At 40.6% G+C, this 21,022-nt stretch overlaps 1 protein-coding gene across 3 annotated transcripts in view; it reads right to left on the bottom strand.

Moving 5' to 3' along the window:
• Positions 1-21,022, bottom strand: part of ITGA4 (integrin subunit alpha 4) — an 80,011-nt gene that overhangs the window by 49,086 nt on the left and 9,903 nt on the right. For 2 of the 3 annotated variants that reach the window (XM_025460382.3, XM_025460383.3), the window contains exons 3-10: positions 13,046-13,152; positions 12,820-12,949; positions 11,034-11,101; positions 9,622-9,751; positions 7,837-7,922; positions 7,112-7,174; positions 6,882-7,019; positions 3,507-3,618 (exon numbers count right to left, since the gene is read on the bottom strand). In XM_025460382.3, coding sequence (XP_025316167.1) covers positions 3,507-3,618; positions 6,882-7,019; positions 7,112-7,174; positions 7,837-7,922; positions 9,622-9,751; positions 11,034-11,101; positions 12,820-12,949; positions 13,046-13,152 — 834 coding nt within the window. Of the gene's footprint in view, positions 1-3,506; positions 3,619-6,881; positions 7,020-7,111; positions 7,175-7,836; positions 7,923-9,621; positions 9,752-11,033; positions 11,102-12,337; positions 12,373-12,819; positions 12,950-13,045; positions 13,153-21,022 lie in introns of those variants that run through there. The other variant, XR_007408535.1, reaches the window with a different exon arrangement.

The raw sequence follows: 21,022 nt of genomic DNA, 5'->3' as shown, positions 1-21,022 counted from the left end.
ATGTAGGTCTATTCATGTACCCGTTCTCTAACTTCCTCATATTCTGGATGAGATTTTCACGCTAGACTCTTACCAAATTGGTCATCTCCTTAGGAAAGGCTTTGTTTTGCTTTTCTAAGTACACAGGAAACAACTCAGTTTTTTTTTATTAAAAAAAAAAAGGACAGGATATGATGAATGCAAAAATAACTTAAGTCTGCTATGGAAGGCACCACAAAAGTATGCATAGTTAAGAGGACATTACATCTGACTTGCATCTATGACAGGAGGTGGAAGGAAAAAGAACAGGTGAGATTTTATTTTTTCAAAGATTTTATTTATTTATTATGAGAGACACACACAGAGAGACAGAGACACAGGCAGAGGGAGAAGCAGGCTCCCTGGTGAATAAGGAGTCCGATGTGGGACTTGATCCCAGGAATCCGGGATCAGGACCCAAGCCAAAGGCAGATGCTCAACCACTGAGCCACCCAGGTGACCCTTTCATCCTTTTTCTATACAATCCCACACAGGACTTCCATGGACACAAAGTAACTTCATCCATCCCCCCCAGGAAAATTAAATATGGAAGTTGGATAAAGGACTAGGGAAACACAAAGAAAAATTAAACCCAGGTGCCTGGCTTTCTCACCCAGGCAGACATGGTAGGAAGGGCTTCAGTGGAGTACTGAGCCTGCTCCCAAATCAGCAGGGTCTTGGTTAATATCTAAGTGTACAAAATCTTTACTACTGGCCAAATAAAAATGCTATTCAGCCATAAAAAAGAAGATATCCTGCCATTTGTGGCAACATGTATTTTCTTGGAGGGCATATCCAAATGCCCTCCAAGACTTTTTCTGAAGTCAGAAAAAGACCAACACTGTATGTTAGATGTGGAATATAAAAAAAACTCTAGGGACATCTGGGTGGCTCAGTTGGTTACACATCTGTTTTCGGCTCAAGTCATGATCCCAGGGTCCTGGGATCGAGCCCCATGTTGGGGGTCTCTGCTCAGTGGGGAGCCTGCTTCTCCCTTCCCTCTGCTGCACACCCTGCTTGTGCTTTCTCTCCCTGTTAGAGAAATAAATAAATGAAATCTTAAAAAGAAATTTTAAAAATCTAAATTCAGAGAAACAGTTCAGATCGGTTGGCTACCAGAGGCAAGGGATAGGAGGATTCGGTGAAAAGCTCAAAGGGTACAAATTTCCATTTCCAAGACAACCTTCTGGAGAAGCCATGTACAGCATGATGACTGTACATTTACAGTTACAGACATTGCCTTGTTTAGGTCAAAACTGTCAAGAGTACATCTTAAGTTATCACAAGAAAAAAAGAATTATAACAATGTGAGGGAACATATTAACTAAACTCCCAGAGGTAAATCATTTTGCACTATAAAAATGTGCAAATGTGTATTTTTTTGGAAAAAAAATAGAACTGAGACATAGAAAAAGATACGCAAACATGTACTGAAGTAAACCAGTATTCATGTAGCCACTAAATGTAAAAGCGTAGTGAATTATAAATGAAATTTATAAACAGCACAAAATACGCTAATTACGTTGAAGATGCTGAACTATTAGAAACAATGGGTTGAACGACCATCTTCCGGACACAAAGGCATTACCTTTAGGAGTAGAGAGCTGAAGACTCCAGGATGCAAATGCTGCCCGAAGCCTAGGTCCTCACTGCAGTCCACAAAGCCTGCCTGGTGCCCTCAGGGGCTCCCCCATCGTTCCTCCCAAGTCTCCCAGAACACTCTCTCACGCACCACTGGGAAACTGCCTGGGCCTCTCCCAGCTACTGGAGTGACTGATCATAAAAACTGACATTTTGACCACTCTGATTTTAAGAATTAATTCAGAGTTGTCATTGACATTTTGACGCCGCCCCCCCCCCTTGACACACAATCATTTCTCATGTGCATGTATATAAGCATCATTTTAGTACATTCAAAACACTGATTTTCCTCAAATGTGTCAATTAAAACAAGATATATAAGCAATCCTAACGAAGTATTTTACTAAATGATCATTTATTTGAGAAGGAGGGCGGGGGGACAAGCAGATTCCATGCTGAGTAATGGAGCCTGACCCAGGGCTTGATCTTAGGACTCTGAGATCATGACCTGATCCAAAAGCAAGAGTTTCACCAACTGAACCACCCAGGTGCCCCTAAATGATTTTCTTTCTAAAATAAAGAATTGCATCATCTCATAATATACGTGAAATGTCAAGGCGCATAAACATGGCTTTATCGACATATATTAGGTAGGATCTTTAAATTCACCACTTGAGGTTTTCCTCTTGCATGTCTTAGTTTTATACTCCATTTCACTGTAAAATTATAGAACACGGTGCCATCATTTCCTTTGTTTGCATGTATTATGGCATACGCTCTGTACCTGGCCTGGTACACCTGACACAAAGTAAGTGCCCAGTGAATAACAGAATTGCTGACTCTTGGGAAGTATAACATCATAATAAAACCATATTGACGTTTTAATGTAAAACGTTGTGTCATAATAACCATAAAAATATATACACTTCTTTCATTTTCAAAATAGAAAAACTCTAGAAACAGTAATATCTGTACACCAAACTACACTCTTACATTTGAGAGTTTGTAACTCAATGTGATATATATTCTATAAATATTCAAAATATATATTTAATAACCTACTAACTTCCTTCTCAGAGACTAAGACCTTTTATGCAGTTAAAGTAGAATGAAGCCTTTAGGCATAAGAAATCAAACAAGTGAAAACTTCTACTACTCCCTCACTTATTTCTAGTATCCAAGTTTAAGTTTTGACCTAATATTATCATGGCCAAGGACCATGCCAAGAGGAAAGACAATTCTGAGCCCTGAAAGAATCAAATACCTACTTGCTGAACTCTAGAAATTACACACACTCCTCTCAAACCCATTCATCATTCTATGCACAATTTTACCAGAGGTAGTTACCCCTCGGCATTAGATTAAAAAAAAAATTAATTTTAAGAGGGAAGGCTGGTGCACACAGGTATTTCAACAGCAGGGCCGTTGCACGACAGGCACAGTAATGACACTGCTGTCTATTCCGTCATGGAGAGGCTATCCTATCAATTGTTAAGTAGCCACCATTGCTGGGTCTGCCAGTTGCCCCCTCAGGCACTATGTAGGCTCTCTCCCACAATTCCCCAAATCATCCCACAACGTAGCAGCTGAACAATGAATGCCTAGCACAACGGGCTTCTTACAGAACCCTCTCCAGCCCTGCAGCCAGCCTCTTTTGGGTCTCGTCCGTGTCTTTACTATATGTGTAGTCAAATAGCATATAGTCTAAGGAGTCTGATCAATTAAGCATCAATAAAGGACAAGGGAGAGAAGTCAGATGTAACATGATAAAAAGAAAATAAACTTAGTGCAACATTCTGGCTCCATTTGCTATAAAAAGGCAAATGACCTAAAACTCTAATCATGCTCTCTTCAGTGTATCTTTTTCAAAACAGAAATTAAGTACTGAATTAGATATTTTTAATTACCTTCAAAGCCATCATTATCAATGTCACCAAGATTAACTATAGATTCCCCAAATCTTGCAGCGTATTTGTCACTTCCAATGAGCTCGGTTTCCATTTCATTCATTACTGCTCCCTAGACAAAAAAAGGGGGAGAAAAGGCATCGTCATAACACTCCCTGACACCGTCACGCATGATTTACCGTTGTAATTGGATATGGATTTTTTTCTAATGCTTCCAACAAGTTGGACAAACTACAGGCTGAGCTTTAGTACACACATCTCAGTTCAATTCAATAAATATTTATCAAGTATGTCAACACATATAATAGTATGATTAGAGCTCAGAGGACATAAAAGTTGTCAAACTCATGATCCCTAGCTTTGAAAATCCAATAAATCATTTTGATAATTCAATTTAGCAAATATTTATTGAGTTCCTACTCCAGGCAATGCACTATGCAGAGTGAACAGGCAAAAGAGGACAAGGCGGTGTGTGTCTAAGACATGCTCCCCTACCTGAAGAAGCCCAGTTACAGGGAAGGTTTAGCACAAACATGTGAATCACTCGGAAGTACAAACTGCTTTGTATTGTCAAGAAGCAAGGACAGCACATCTAATTGTGAAAGCAGGGGGAGATTTCATAAGAGATTATATTCAAAGTGGCGATTGCATGGTGGACATGATTTTGATAAACAGTATTATCAGCAAAACAAATTCCAAAGAATCTGACTACTACAAATGGCACATATAATGAAGGAGACCAAAGGAAAGTCAGACTGAGGTGTTATGGTGTGGGATTTTGAATACGGAGGGAAATTTACTCTCAATCTAGGGAATGGAAAGTCACTGAAGGTTTCCGAGTTGAGCAGTTGGCACAGCTGAAGCTGGCCTTCAGAACCTTAGCAATGAAACTGTAGCAATGAAACATGAATTTGTCAACTGCTATCTCTTAGGTTGGAAGAGGAGTTATAACAATAAGACATTCAACAATGTTCCAATAGTGAGTCCTTATAAGAACTAGTAGACCTCTTTCCAAACTCTGATCATGTCACTCCTTTGTAGTAAGAAAAAAAAAAAAAAGCTATGCATTATTCATCATAGAAACTTTACTCTTCTTAAACAAGTCTATTCATCATTCCCTTAACCACACATGAGTTCTTCTCCTTGCGATTGTGAAACACCCTTCACCTGTGATTTTCCAACTAAAAAACTCCTAAACTTGTCTTGTTCAAATACTACTTCCTCTGTGAATCCTTGACCAAAGTGAATGGTTTCTTCTGCTTTGTACATATTACTAATGTGATATTTGTCACGTTTTATTCGATTCTTTACTCTCATAGTTGTATCTTTTCTAGACCTGAGGGCCTAGGGGTCGGTCTAAGAGAATTCTTGCCTATTTTCATAGTTCTTATTCCATTTCAGATATTCACTAAATGTCTTTTTTTTAAAATGAGTAATTTCTACAGACAGAATCATTGGCACCATAACCATTAAATGATTTTCATCAAGAAATAAGGGATAAAAGAACCTGGCTCCAAAGGAAATGTCTAACATAAGGAGAAAGGGCTCCAGGAAAGATGAGAAGGTGCAGACCTAAAGCAACGGAATGGCACTGGAGTTCCAAGGAGAGAGTTTCAAGAAGAGGTGATCACTCTTCAAGTATTCTCCAGTCAGAAAATGGTGACCAAGAGTTCTTTGGGGACTTCTGAGAGTTATTTTAGTACAAGATCCATTCAAGTACCATCCTTTCTTGAGTTCATTCAAAAACAATTACCAAGCACCTATTTCTCCAGTACGTTTTCAGACCTTAAAGAGACAGCAGTAAACAAGACTGAAGATTCCTCTCTACACGGTATCTATACTCCAGTAGAAGAGACAACACTGAACTGAATGAATCAATTTATAAATATAATGCGACATAGTAGTGCCATTTTAGAGAGTTAAACAGGTGATTCTTTCTTTGTTCCCTTCTAACTTCCTATGTCAGAGGTGTTAAAAGCTGAAATCAAATATGAAATTATCCCATGTTCAGCAGTGGTGCTTCAGGGGAGACATGAGGGAAGCACAAGATGGTAGCCCAATGGGTGGGACTCCTTCCTTGCCCCTTCAGTGAAAGGAATATTCTTTTACCTTTCCTATTAGGATTGCTTAGGATATCAATGAGGGAAAAAAAAGATTACATATTGCCCTACTTTAGGTGTATATGATACTTTTTAAAGTGTTTCCATAAAGTTTAGTTATAAAGAGAAGAAAAAGTAGGCAGAATGAGGATGTAGCTAGTACAAGAAGGCCATTTATGGATAGGGAAATGTGAAATACCTATGAAAAAAAGTAATGCCTGATATCGCTATTAAGGAGATATGAATGATCACTTTGTAGAGGATACGCCTTTATTATTAAAGTTTAAACACAGTCTATGGAAATCCCAGTTTATAAGTGACTTTGTTGCTCTATATTTGGGACTTCAAAAATCCCTTAGCTTCATAAGATAGTATTTTCTCTTTTGAATCATACAGTGTTGAGGCCAATGCTTAATATAGGAACTTATTAAATGCTCTAATACCATTAAGATTACAAATACCTTCTTGAAACAGATTATACATTGTTGAATCCTGACTAAAAATGCTGTACCTTAAGAGATGACCCAATTTTCTCACAAATCTCTTCTTGCTCTTAAATCAAAGAAACAGACCAGGAAGACCCCATTAAGGCCCTATCAATTGTTTTGATTTAATGCCAAGAAGATAGACTGGCAAGATAAGGCCAGCAGAACTCTTTAAACTGAATTGTGAAGTGGTCAGTCTCTACTCTACAATATCCCCCATAATGTGAAACTCAACCAGACCAATAATTACCTATTTCTACAACTACTATGTCCACTTTGGAATAAACTATGCCCATTTTATACTCTTATCGGGAACACCATCTACAAAAATTGTGCCAATAAACATTTTGTCAAAACACATCTTGTTTCCTGTTTTCAAATCAATACATTAAAAAACATTTCATGCTTTATCTTCTACATCTGGTAATATTTGTAATTAAAGACATTCAATACAGAACCAATAATAAAACCACATTTTGAGGGGTATAGAAAAATCATTTTTTCAAATTAGATTTGCATCCTAATAACAATTTCAACTGCCTGAAGAACAAGATGGGAGCAGACAAGAAACCAGAACAATTGATCTCCTACTTCTGGAATATCAATATGGGACCGCTTCCCATCCATCAGCATGTTCCATTTTTAGAGCAGTAGTTCAATACCAGAGTTTTTTACTTTCATCAGTATAATAGGCCAAAGAATCGATGGTCTCAGAACTCTGGAATAAGAACAGCTTCAGTTTCTATCACAGTCCCATAAACAGCCTCCAGGTGGTCAGCGATTAGACTTACCGAGCCAGAGTTGATGTACACGAACACTCTGCCTTCCTCCCTGATGGTGCTCTGCATGGGAGCTCCCACAAGTAGGTCTGAGAAGCCATCTGCATTGAGGTCCACAGCACAAACAGAAGCTCCAAAGTAAGAGCCAAGCTGCCCCAAAACAAAACCAGAACCAGTCATCAAGGAAAAAAAGCAGGGTTATTCACGAAAACCCTCAGTGAGACCACAGGTGGAGACATTACCTTCTTTCCTTTCATTTCATGTAAGATACTTAGTTCTTTTGCCTCGATGCTGAATATGTATGCCTGCAATTAGGAAAGGAAGTAGACAAACTCAGGCTGCTATCACATGAAAAAATCTTCAGGGGATCAAAACATCAATTTTTGTGACTTGTAACTGCTCAAACGGATTTTTGAAAATCCTGTTCAGAGTAACTCAAAAGGTTTAGGGGAACCACATTCACAATAACATGACTTCCTTGCCAAACTGTCTCCTCAGAAACGCTGGTATGGATCCCGTAAGGCACAGAAAGCATCATTTGTCTCACTTTTCAAAGACAGCCTCAGGAAAGTATAGTAATGTCCACACAGCAATGTAACAAAAACCAGAAACATCTTATTCGTTCTGGTTTTACCCCAAAACACGCAGCTGTCTCAACAGCGCATCATCTGTAAACTTGTTAACCAGTAAATACATTCCCCGGACATCTTGAGACAATTTTATTTCAAAAACAACTTACTCAAAGAAAGAAAAGCCTCATTTGACTTACAGAATTTTTCCTTAAAGCTTTTCTAATAAATTTTATCTAAAAGCCATGTAACTTTCACCACAAAATGCAGTGCACCGCTCATCATTTCTAGCCATCATTTCTTACAATTTTTTGCAATTCCTCCTTTAGTATCTCATTCTCTCACGCAATCTTTTTGAAACTTGGTGAAGAAATAAAATGTAAAAATGTATTTCTTACTTTACCAATCTGTTCATGTTGAGGGGCTCCTCCAACTACTTCAGTAGTATGTGGACTCCGAAAATGACCAGCTCCAACTGAGTACCCTTCAAACAAAGTAGGAGAAGCATCATTTGCAATGGGTAAAATATATCACCATAAATCCAGTCCTAGAATTAAATGAGACTGAATTCCAAAGGATGACACTAAACAGTTTTAAGAATATTTAGCATGGCAATATTCAAAATTGGTCACTTATTATACGCTTTAACTACGAGTACGTGTTATGAAACTATGTAAAGACTGCTAACTCTGGGAAACGAACTAGGGGTGGTAGAAGGGGAGGAGGGCGGGGGGTGGGAGTGAATGGGTGATGGGCACTGGGGGTTATTCTGTATGTTAGTAAATTGAACACCAATAAAAAATTAAAAAAAAAAAAAGAAAGAAACTAGGCACATGGCTGACATTTCTAAATCCTAGAAACCAAAGATAGCACTTTTACATTTGGTTAGTCTCTAGGAACTACCAGGACATGCTAGCTTCTAGGATTACAACCAAAACATTTTAGGTATCTAAAATAGAACATTTTCAAGTAAAAGAATTTTCTAAACTTCAGCTTTTTCACCATGAAATCTTCCTATTGTGATAGAACGCTATGATGACACAAAAGGTAAAATATTTTATTACATGACAAAAGGCATAATACTAAGTTACATTTTTAAGATTTGAGAGAGAGAACATGCACAGGAGACAGGGGGCAGAGACGGAGAGCAATGCTCTTGCAGACTCCCTGCTGAGCATGGAGCCCAGTGTGGGGCTTGATCCCAGGACCCTTGAGATCATGACCTGAGCCAAAACCAAGAGTTGGATACTTAACCAGTTTGAGCCACCCAGGTACCCCCTAAGTTACATCTCCTGTAACACTTCAAGTAATTCTCCAACCATAAATAAGTAAATGCTGAATTATGCTGAATTATAAACGAACTCCCTCCGTTTAAAAATGAATTCTTACAGTATGAATGGGGAAAAAATAATACTTTTTCTTATTGTAATTATTTCTGGGTTATAGGCTGCTGACGTTTGAAGCACACGGTTTAAACAAAGCTGTGTTTTTCTAAGAAACTATAGGAAAAGCATCCCTTTAACTATAGCAGGGGAATTAATGCCAAGAAAATCTTGCATTTTTGTAAAGATACAGACTATAAAGGGTCCTATTGCACAGGAGGAGGGGGAAATGGAGAGGGAGGAGGAAGAGAAGGGGAAAGAGAAAGATAAGAATAAACTCTGGGAAATATTCTAAGAACTTAGGAGGCAAAGGTCAACGGGCTGTTTTTAGATCCCTAGGCTTCATAATGTTGCCCATTGTCTGGAATGCCATCGACAGCCCCACTGGCTTTCATTTGGCCTTTTAAGAAACTACACCCACTCACTCAGACACGATGACATGAACTCCAGTAGAGGGCTTTCAAATGTTCCTTGGATGTGGTAAGCACATAACAGATGCAACCTTCACAATAACAGGTTAACTACAGAAAGATACAAGCTTCTAAGAGTAAGCTAAAGCAGGAGCTCTGACAACTACATATTGACGGTTGTGATTACACACGTAAAATGTTCAGTTAAAGCTTCATAGATCATATTTTTAAAGTGAGTTTCTAAAAAATATAATAATAATAAAATAAAGTGAGTTTCTGAACCCTTCAAAAGCTACTGGCCGTTTGGATCTTTTGGAGAGACTAGTAATCATAAATAAGGGAAACTGTATCTAAGATGGAGAGGACTGGAGTTTCTCAAGGTATACCGTACCTAAATAACTCCCAAATTTGACTTGATTTTGTCTGTCTAAAAAAGCCTTGTATTTATTCGTAGTTATATTGTAGACAAAAAGAGATCCAGTCCAATAAGATGATCCAGGGGCTCCCATCACAATTAAATCCTGTAAGGAAAACAAAACAAAACAAAACAAAACAACAATTTATCATCCTTTCAAAGCTTAATCCACCCAAAACCTCCTCCAGACATACATTTTAATAGTGATGAGAATACATTTTTTATAATACATTTCTAAAATCTGAACATTTTATGAATTTAAAAACGTAACAGGAGAAAAAAGCCAAAGAAGCTAGCTTATGAATTTTTACCCGTATGCACAATTTCAGAAAAGAAACTCTCCCTTCACACCTAGCAGTGGACTTTAAAATTGAAGCAAGGATCACAGAATACGAGGCTAGGCTGCTAGGAGATAGGCACCGTGGTTTCTGTTAAAGTAAGTTGTTTCTGGGTAATTCATTAGGGCTTATTAAGGGGATAATCACAGGTTGCCAAAGAGTAAAAAGTGGACTTTATCTCTTTTGCAAACAGAAATAAATTAACTCACTAGTTTTCTTAACAATGTTAGCTTAGTAAAAAATAAATCCAGTGGTATTTGGGGCATATTTGGTGACAAATATTCAGGAAAGGGAAACAAAGGGAAAATTAGAATGAACAGAGATATCTGTCTAGGGAAATATGAAAACTTTTAGCAACCAAACCTAGAACATATTTCTAAATTTCCTAAACTCTTAAAAAAGGTCAATTGAAATATAAAAGGTGTTTTTTTTTTTTTTTTTAACGCAGCAGGTAATATTTATGGAAATTGTCAACCCAAGGCTGGATAAAGCCCAACTGCATAAATTCAGAAAACATTAATAAATTCCTAATGGGTTTTGGAGGGAAACTAGGAGGTACACCTATGACCTTAGACTGTATATCCTTGAGAGTCAGAGAAAAACAGAGTTTTGGGGAGATGTCTAATTTAAGAGCATATTAACTTTTTAAATCTCTCAATTCTCATAATTTAAAGATGTGGATTTATAGGCTTCTTTTCTCCCTCAACAAGTAATTAAAAGTAACATATTTGGATAGATATCGTAAACATCTAACTTACAGCAAATAACAACAGCTACTTTTGATTCCCATTAAATTCTTGATGCAAGTGATAAGCTTTGGTGTAGAATTTTAGTTGGCCTTACGTGGCACAGCCCTCTTAAACATTAACCTTTTATCAAAATATATGCGGAATATTGAGTAGTAAAAATTAAGTCATAATACGCTCAAATTTAAGAGACATTACTCAGATTACAGAATTTTTTACTGTAAAGCATAATACCACAGTCTAAATCTTAAGTACTAAAATCATATGTGTAAACATTTAAAGCAGCTATGTTTTGGACTATTACCTCGGTGTAAAAACTAGATATTCCGGCTTGACAGGATGCAAAATTTTCTCCAAATTTTCTCACGTAATCTAAACATGAAGTAGGAAAACAATTCCAGATTTCATTGAAAAATAGGCAAAATTTGCATTATTTTGTTAGTCTTTTAAATCCTTACAAACATAGCTTTTAAAAATGAGATAGTATAAAATGTAGACCTTAAAATAGTCACTTTGATAAAATGTAGTATCACCAATCTCTTTCATATTAATCCTCAAAAATATTCCTCCAAAATAATACAAATATTGTCCTCTGCCTCTTTTTCATGGGAGGAGCATGCAGCATACACCCAAAATAACTGTAAAGTGGGTATCTAAGGCAGATGCAGGGCTTACGGCTCCCAGTCTCAGTTTGCATTTAAAATTGGTGTCCTAAGTTGTGCCTGGGAAAGTAACAGGGAGTCAAGATCTGCATGGAGATGGAGGGTCTCCTACTACAAAGCCCCCGGAATGGGAGGCCTTTGGAACTTATTAGGACGATGAAGCTTTGCTTCACCTGAAGGACTGACCTAAGGAAACCTCCATAAAAAATGAGAATCAGGACCCCCATCTTTGTTTTGGCTTTGCTAACCAGAAAAGTTAAATAAATTAAGTCATTTGTAATTACTAGTCCTGGCCATGACATATCTACATATCTTCTTTTTTTTTTTTTTTAATAGTGTTAGGTGATATAAGTTGCCATTTTGAATTTTTTGGAGAATGTGGCTGAGTATATCTGACCACCGACAATATAACTTCTGTGAAAATGTTTTAAAGTGTAAACTATAAAGCATTAAGAAAAAGAGAATGATAAACATACAGGATACTACACTGCATTGTATTTCAATTAAGAATTTAAAATTACCTTTATCTTCTTCATTCATGTTCCAAGATACCACAGAACACAGAGAATCCCAATATTAATTGAATAACTGAATTTGCATACATGGCCAAAATTTTGTCAAGTAATAGAAATGTTCTTTGGACATTGTAGTAATCATTTTGGTGAGGAAAAAGTGGAAAACAGAATACATGTATATTTAATTCCGAGTCTTCCAAAGACACATTTTTAGAATTGTAGTTCTGCTATGGATTTTTTAATGCTCTATTGACAATCACCCCTAATTTTGTTCACTTAAGTTGTTCATGTACTAGCTCTGCAGATACTACTGCCTACCTAATAGCCTAGAATTTTCATGGGAAAGCTTTTCAAACCTAAGATACCAGCATTGTAAAGGAATGCAGTGAATTAAAAAAAAAAAAAAGATGAAGTGGGAAAGATTTGCTTACATTTATATTTGGCTCTTTATGAATATTCTTCAAAGCTAAAGATAAAGCAGAAGATCTAAATGGTTTTCATCTTTCTTGTCAGACTTTTCAATTTCAAATGCTCAATCATAATTTCATGATTTTAAGTGTACAGTATATGCTAGGCATTAGATTCATTTATATAGAATTAAAAATATATTGCAAAAGTGGATAATTTTAAAAAGTGAATAATTATCAATTATATTCTAGAATTATTTAGATGTAACTGTACAAATTTCTATTCCTAAAAACACAAAGCACATTTTTTTTTGCAAATACTACTGCAATTGAGTAAAAAAAAAAAAAAAAAAAAAGGAAACAATACTTTGAGCAGTTAAAAAGAATACAGCTATTTTAAAGATCTCCCGGCCTCCCTCTGTACATGCAAAATTGAAAATCAAAAAATAAATTAAAGGCATCTACTTGTCTCTCTTGATCCAATTAATATCAAAATGATTCCTTACCTTGATAACACGGAGCTATTCTTTTACTCAGCTCTGTTCGTAAATCAGAGGGCATTCCATAGCAAACCCCCATGGGGAGCTTATTTTCATTCTTTATATAAAATATATTTTTCCATCTATGCCCACAAGTCTAAATAAAACATAGAAGTAGATCAAATAATGTGAACATCACACCCAGAATATCTGATTCCACGATGTTATCAGTGGACTCATGCCAATAACCTACCACGATGGATCCGTTTTCTCCTGGCTGTCTGGAAAGTGTGACCCCCAACCACTGGTTGTCTCTTTCTTCCAGGCAAGTCTTTCCACAGGGTTCTCCATTGGGGCTACCTATAGCATTGGAAAATAATTTTATCATCAGTTATCTTGAAACCATGTTATGCTAGGACAGCAGAGAAAATAAATCTGCTTATCCCCTCCTTCGGCCATGTACAAAATGCTCTTGACCCCCATGCTTCCCCCTGTCCCCACCTTATCCTTGGTGCACAGGGTGGGGGTAACGGTGAATTGCTCTGTGCAAGAGCACTATTCTCCCACCAGGTGGTTTGTGTTTGTAGAAATGACCTCCAGCTGGTAACATCATGGGCGATGGGAAACGACATGACTGGGTTGGGGGCTTGGGGGAGGGGGGTGGCAGGAGACCCGTTTAGACCAACATGGGCTGTGCAGATGCCACTGCAGGCTGTCATTTGTGGCAAAGACTTTGCACCTTTGCTCTGCTCATCTGCCTAGCATTACAGGCAAGGTCACCAAGCACTTAAGACTTTTCTTGCGTGGAGACTTTGGGGGGTGGGGGGACAGAAACATAGTCCTCAGGGTTAAGTTACAGTTTATAGAAGCTGGAAGGTGATGGTTGAGCACACGAAGGTCACAGTGTCTACGTAGCACAGGAAATAATGCCCAGTGCTTCAGACAAACTTACATTTAGTCTGCGCCGACTGTTTTCCACAAATAAGAAAGACCAAAAAACCCTATTATTTCAGTAGTAAGTAAAACACATCCAAAGGCACTTTGGCAAACGCATGAAGAGCCAAGAAAGCCAAACCTGAGCACTACTGCTGGACAATAGAGCACCTCTAAACTGGTGGAGAAAAAGTAATCCTCCCAATAACAATATTTTTCTTTTGTTACCACGACTTCTTTGCTTTCTAGCTGGGGTCCCGCTAACGTGATTCAGGGGAGAGGGAGGTGTAGTATCTTAAGAATCCTTTTGCTGACCTTATGCCCACCGTCTTCAGTTGCCCTGCGACAGTTCTATCCCACCTGAGCTTAATTCCAAAGGTGATTACATTTGCATCAGCCTGGATAAGGCTGTGGGACTTGGGTTTCTTAATTTCGAACACCAGTCGCTGGTACCACATTATCACACATTTGTAGTGACCATTCCCTATATCATGAGGCACCCTGTCTCCCAGAACCCTGACCTCGAGAGAAAGCTTCTTGGGCAAACTCCTAATTTATGCCTCCCTAAATAAGGCTAACATTTCGAAAGTAAATTTATTTGCAGTAAATGTCCCGGGGCAGGAGAAATTTTGTTTTAAGGAGGACAGAAAGATGTTTGTGAGTACATCTGTTCCCCAAGGTGTTAAGGACAAACAGCCCAACCCTTCAACACAGTGGAACTGAATGAAGCTTCTAGTGGCCTCTATGGAGATTCTGACTCAGTAGGTACCGGTGAGGCCCAGACCACACCAGGCTATTCTCATGGCCGGGGACACGGTTACAACAGAAACTGGATAAAGTTTTTCTGGCCAGATTTACAGAAGAAGGACAACTTCCACCCATGGGTAGTGGCTGCCCAGAGCCCTGAATTAAAAACAAGTTAGTAGAGGCCTGAAAAAAAAGAACCCTGGGGTTGATGAGCAACGTCAACCTAGGATGAAAAGGGACTTTGCTGCAGCCCAAACCTTGATAAGATGGTCCAGGTAGAAACCTGAGGCTTCTTTGTCAAAATTAACAAAGAAAAGGAAAAAAGGCAAGGGAGGAGGACGCCTGGGGGTGCTGGGGGGGTGAGGTCGACACAGTTGCCACTGTGGTTACGGGACGCTAACATAATTGAAGGAAAGTGAAAGAGTGACGAACTCAAAATTTTAACTTTCACCTTGATGCGATTTTCCTTGGACTTTTCACCAAAACTGCCAGTTATTCTTTTATTTTTACTGCTGTCAAGATGGATAAATGGTGGACTGCCCACCCGAAGGTGAGATTCCCATTATTTACCACAATAGACACTCTAACAACACATCTTCTTGGAAAATACCAAAGCCTCTCTAGAACTGTCGTCACTCAGTTAACTAAGGCAACTGAGCAAGAAGATGACTAAGGATGAGAGAGAAAGGGGGTCACAACACCTTGTGATTCAAATGTGGCATATTCAATGGACGCTTTCATCACTATTACATGATCGATTATACCCAATATTTAGAAACAAATCCACTGTTCCAGAGATGCCAGCCCCAAGATCAAATAAACACAGAGCCGCAAAATACCACCTAAGCCGTTTGAGGAAAATGGCCACAGAGTTTTCATGGGGATTGTTATGGCCTGTTTCTTAACTGAGCTCTTTCGTTTGTACATTTTAAAATGAAAACCAGGGCAACTGGGGTGTTAGGTGGTTTTCTGGGGCCATGGGGGATTTTGCGCTACCTCAGCTCCCTGGTGACATCCCAGAGCCTTCAGCGCTCACAGCCTCATCCACCAGAGCCGTAAAACTCCCGTTCCTGCTTCCTCAAGGTCACTTCCCTCAAATATTTTCCTTTCCGTGTCTGTGTCTGCAAGTCCCTCAGATCTCAGGGGCTTAAACCAATCACCCTCCCCGCCCCCCCACTCCCAGCTGCTGCTCAGGCCTTGGACCTGAATGGCCGCTTCCCTGGCTCTTCAGCTTGCAGATCATGGGACTCCGCCTTCCAAGGGAAGGAACCAATTCCTATAGTAAATCTCCTTTTCTGTCTCTCCATCTACCCAGCACTCACCCACCCACCCTACTGGTTCTGTTTCCCTGGGGGGAGCCTAACACAACTACCTTCATTCATTCCCAACCATCCTCATTCCAAGGGCCCGTCGCTAAGGACCTAACTGTCCCCTGCCAGTACCCCCATCTTGCTCATCGTTATCCCACCCTCAGCACACAGCCCAGACAAGTGTGCTGAAAGGGGAGGTCAGCCAGTTAAAATAAAAAAAAAATTAAAAAAAAAAACAGTTCAAAACTTCCATCGTGGTTGGACTAAAGTCTCTTCTCTTCATGTTTTGTGTCTCAAGAAGCACAGGCAACACGAAAATTCACCAAAACAACGTCGTGAAGCAATCATCACTCTTCCACACGAGAACCAAACACTAATTCTAAGAAGTGCACACACACACACACACACACACACACCTTTACACGGGTTTCTCCTTCCCACTTCCTGCCGCTGCTCTTGCCATAGAGGCAACACCCGACGGGGACAGAAAGACCCGGGTATTTGGTACTTTCAGTGGTGAATTCAACACGGGAGAAGGTCCCAGAAGAGCCTGGAAGTCAGCACTGCTGTTCTGGGTCTTAATTTCGAGAAATGTTTTGCCCTCTGCCTCCTGAGGCCCTTGCAGAATTTGTGCGGAGAGGTCAGAGGTCAGCCTTGGCCTCAGCAGCAGCGGCCTGTACTCAGGGCTGTCTGCAGAGCTTTCCCTTCACCTTGCTTTTGCCCGAGGTCACGCTTCTAGAACGCGGTTCTCAGCCGGGACCGGACATTGGGATCACCTGGGGTGGGGGGGGCGGGGAGTCTGAAACCAGCCCAGACACCTGGTCCCCACTTCAGGAGGCCCAGATTTGACCTGCCTGGAGTCAGACCCAAAGATGAGACTTTTTTGAAAAGCTTCCCCCAGGCGGGTGTCGTGTGCCACTGAGCTTGTCGCTCTACAGGGTAAATGGCCTTCTCCCGTGTTGCACCGTATTTGCAAATACTCCATCTTCAAAATACACTGTGATACCTTTTTGTCCCCCTTGGTTCCCGCTAGATACTGAAATAGGGTAACAGATGTTAAGCAGACTTTCTTCGTGTGGAAATAGAGTATTTCTAACGTGGTCAGAAATGACTATTATTAGAACTGTCAGGAGAAAGTTAATTCTCATGAATTTCCCTGACAGGACATCATAAATAAACTCGGATTATCTTTGTATTTTACCCCAGTGTCATGCCGGAATGATTTACAATCTGGTTTTCAATTCGGCTCATACATTTCCAATCTAAACGCTCAGTAAATCAAATCAGCGTCATAATTGAAAAAAGTACTTTACGTGGTTTTACATAAAAGAGGGCAGCAGAAATTAATGTGTGATCCTTTCCCGAGCTGTTTGTACAACCAGAACGACTACTCGGAGCACAGTTGATAGTAGAGAGTAAAAATACGGAGCCACATAAGACCATATTCTTTCAAAGTAAGGCCCATTTTTCATTTTCCTTCCCCCCCCCCATTTGGGAAGGAATGTACAAAATGTATGCTTTTTATTTTGCTTTGCTTTTTTTAAAAAAAATTTCCATCTATGGACCTTGTATCAGTGAATACACGTGTGTAAACGGGCACGAGGGGTTAGCTTTGTCAGATGAATAGAAGGGCCGTCGGCACAAAGGTCATTAGGTTCGGTCTTCTCCATCCCTCATTTTGCTGTTACATCACCAGTTTTAGTGTGATCACTCCGAAGGCCAAAATACGACAGGGACTACGGAAGACTAGATGTCTGCTCTGGAATGTTCCAGCCACGAGGGCAGCGGGACCGTCCCGTTGGGCCGCAGCTGTCCCAAGCACTGGCCGGACCTTACCTGCAACAGGCAGAGACGAAACACCTGTGCGCGGAGGGAGGGGATTCTGAGACACACTTACTACCACCAACATCCCTGGGAGGACACGCCTCACCAAACCCTCAGGGATGAAAGCTTCTGGAGAGGTCTCCCTCCTTCACCACTGTCTGTCTCTACTCCTCCAAAATATTACTCCCTTCAGTTTCTAGAGGGTAACAGATGGTCTGAAGGGAAACAACATTTGCAGGTTGGAAGATCTCATCGGAGTGGGAGGATGTAAGACAGAGGATGGGCTGGGCCCCCAGGAGGTGCCTGGTGGGGGGGGGGGTCCTGGAGGACGCGGAGGGCTGGATGTGATCCATGGGGGCAGGGCCTAGCAGAGGAAGCAGGCAAACGTTTCATCGAGGTTGACATTATTATTATTTTAAGGATTAAGCTAAGCACGATTAAGCTGCACATATGGCACGTCACATATCCTCCTCCGTAAAGTATCTGCGGCGCATCCCTGCCAGGCCTCATCATTCACGTTTAACTCTTTTCATTTTCGCAGCAGCCGCAGCAGGGGCCTGTTATCAATCCCATTTTACAGAGGAGAAAATTGAATCTTAAGGAAGCAAAGTGTCTTCCTTGAATCCAGGGGGCTGATCCGTGGGGAAAAAAGGAAAAAAAAAAAAAAAAAGCGAACAAATCAGAAGCTTGAGAGAATCGAAGATCTCTGTTCCTTCCCGCTGCTGTCTCGCATGTACAACACAACCCTACGACGACTTCAGGGGCACGAGTTGTTCACTGACGCCGATTTCACTTTCTAAATCTTTTGTTTCACCTTAAAATGTGTCAATCGTCACCAATCCGCCCGCAGACTGTTCTGGAGCTGGAGAGAAATGCCCTTTGCTTTGTTCCTACCTTGCCCTGCCCTGTTCCTCAACTTAGATCGGTTCTCAGTATTTTGGCACTTCTTTCTTTTTTTAAAGATTGTATTTATTTATTCGAGAGAGAGAGAGAGAGAGAGAGGCAGAGCTGCAGGCAGAGGGAGAAGCAGGCCCCATGCAGGAGTCTGACGCGGGACTCGATCCCTGGACTCTGGGGTCATGACCTGAGCTGAAGGCAGCCGCTCAGCCCCTGAGCCCCCCAGGGATCCCCTATTTTCGCATGTCCACTGAGGAAGGCCCAGGGGGAAAGACCAGACACAAAACTAGCTGACAGCTTGAATGAGACCCTTTGTGGACAGGGGAGCTTGGGACTTCGGGGCGCAATGACATGTTTGGTCTCTCCGCCCACGTCCCGGGGCTGCGGCTTCCCTGTCGGGTCAGACACCCAGCTGGGGCCCTGAGCCTAACTTTCTAGTAACAGGAACAACACATTCACTCACCTGATCTTTCAAAAACATGACAAAATTTTAAGTTTCTGAAAACCAGTGAGAGAGCCCTTCCTCCACCAGTTACCTTTTTTTTTATAAGCTGAAGTTCTTTTCCATCGAAAGATGAGTCCTATATATTTCAATTTTTCCTAAATAATCTTGAGAGCTGGATGAACCCTGTCCTAGCCTGTGTCCTATAAAGAGCCATTTATGCGGGATATCTTTATTTGTAGAAGCGACAACGGTGAGCAAAAATAATCGTGTCGATTCCTTCCTCTGCCCGACGTGAGAATGTCAGAAAATCAGTCCTATGGGATCAAATGGGAACCTTGGACTCAGATAGGAAGACTACTGGATCCACCACTGCAGGGTTGTGAGGATCGTAGGAAACCTGCCCTTGCGCATCCAGGACTGCCTGGCACCCAGTAGGTGCTCATTAAACGGGGAGGGCACTGCTCCCCCTGCATCCCTGCCCCGGCCAGGGGCGCCGCGCCAGCAGAGGGGCTCAGGCCACTGCGGGATTTGACCCGCGGCCTCGGGATCCGGCGGCCAGGTGGCCCCTTCTGGCAGCTTTTCCTGCCAGCCCCTAATACCCATCGGATCCTCTGCATTCACTGTAGTCAACTACGTACTTCCCCACGTACCTAATGAAACACGGTGGCGATGCTTCTAAAAGAGAACAGTGCTGCCTGGGACTTCTACAGCAATGGCAAGAATTTTAGGTCCTGACAAGCAAAACGTCCCATTTAGAGATGACACGGGATGTGGGAGTCCTGAACTTCCGAGACTATTTCCTCCAGCTTGTCTGGAGTCAAGATATCAAAATAAGCAAAAAAAAAAAAAAAAAAAAAAAAAAAAAAGGAGTCAAATGTCAAAATAAACATCAAAATTAGAAATCGGTCTCAAAGTATTTTCTTTCTGTATAAACATGCAGTTACACGTCACATTCTCAGGCTTCCTAGTCCAGTTCTGATAATGGCTAACAATCAAGCTCAATTTGGGTGAGAAAGAGCCCGTAGAACGATAGGTCTGAAGAAAATCAGCTATTTCAGTCCTCTGTTTCATTTTATTTAACACCCCCCTTTTTTACTTTAAAATGGTATTTTCTTTATTTTACCTTATTGTACTCGGGGAGAGTTCAACACAGACATAGATACCCCCCAGCAGCAGAGCCAAGTTTTAGGGCTGCAATTTTATAAATATGGGTTGATCCTGAGTCATCACTAGACCTCAAAATTCGAGAAAACCAGGTCACTTGTGAGCTTAATTCTAGGTTCAGGTTCTCCTCCAGGGACCTTAAGCCCAAACTTCTTCAAATTCCTACAGAAAACCTAAACAAGTCTTTTTACTAACTGCAGCAGAAAAGGGCAGCACAACTGATACCCTGGGTGAGCATAATTTAAAGAGGGGCTGTTGTCTTAACAACAATAGCTAATATTTGTTACAGGCTTCCTATGTACCCAAGCACACTTTTAATACCATGTAAGCATAAAAATTCACTCATTTAATTTTCATGACATCCCTCTGGGCAGATATTATTATTATAATCCGAATTTTACAGATGGAGAAGCTGAAACAAGGGAGGGTAAGCATCTTGCCCCAAGTTACAGCTCTAAAGAGTGGGGAAGGAAGGATTCAGGTCGACACTGTCGGCCACCGCCCTGTGCTACCTTACAGTGATTGCTATGATGACTTTTCCCTGGGAAGCAGGGAGAGAAGCCAAATATTGGCATTACTAATAAACCTACGCAAATTCTATTTCTAGAACGACCTACTCTCACAACATTGATTTCCAACATTAGAAAATATGGAAAGAAAATTCACTATTTCTGCAGTTTTCAGTTAATCTCTCGGACTTATAGATTCATTTGAAAGGCCATCGCTTATAGATGGGTACCATTTTGCATGTCTTTGAAACAAGGACAATACAAAAAATGTAAACTGAAAAAAAAAAAAAAACCAAAAAAGTCTAGGGAAACCTCTCACGCAACAGTAGGTGGTCAGTGTTGAAGCACTGTGGTTGGTTTGGGAATCTATAGGGCTGGACGAAGGAGGTCAGGAGGATGTG

Source organism: Canis lupus, chromosome 36, assembly GCF_003254725.2.
Source record: "Canis lupus dingo isolate Sandy chromosome 36, ASM325472v2, whole genome shotgun sequence".
NCBI lineage: Eukaryota > Metazoa > Chordata > Mammalia > Carnivora > Canidae > Canis > Canis lupus.
The sequence above is the reverse complement of the archived record's forward strand: the minus strand, read 5'-3'. Positions and strand labels throughout refer to the sequence as shown.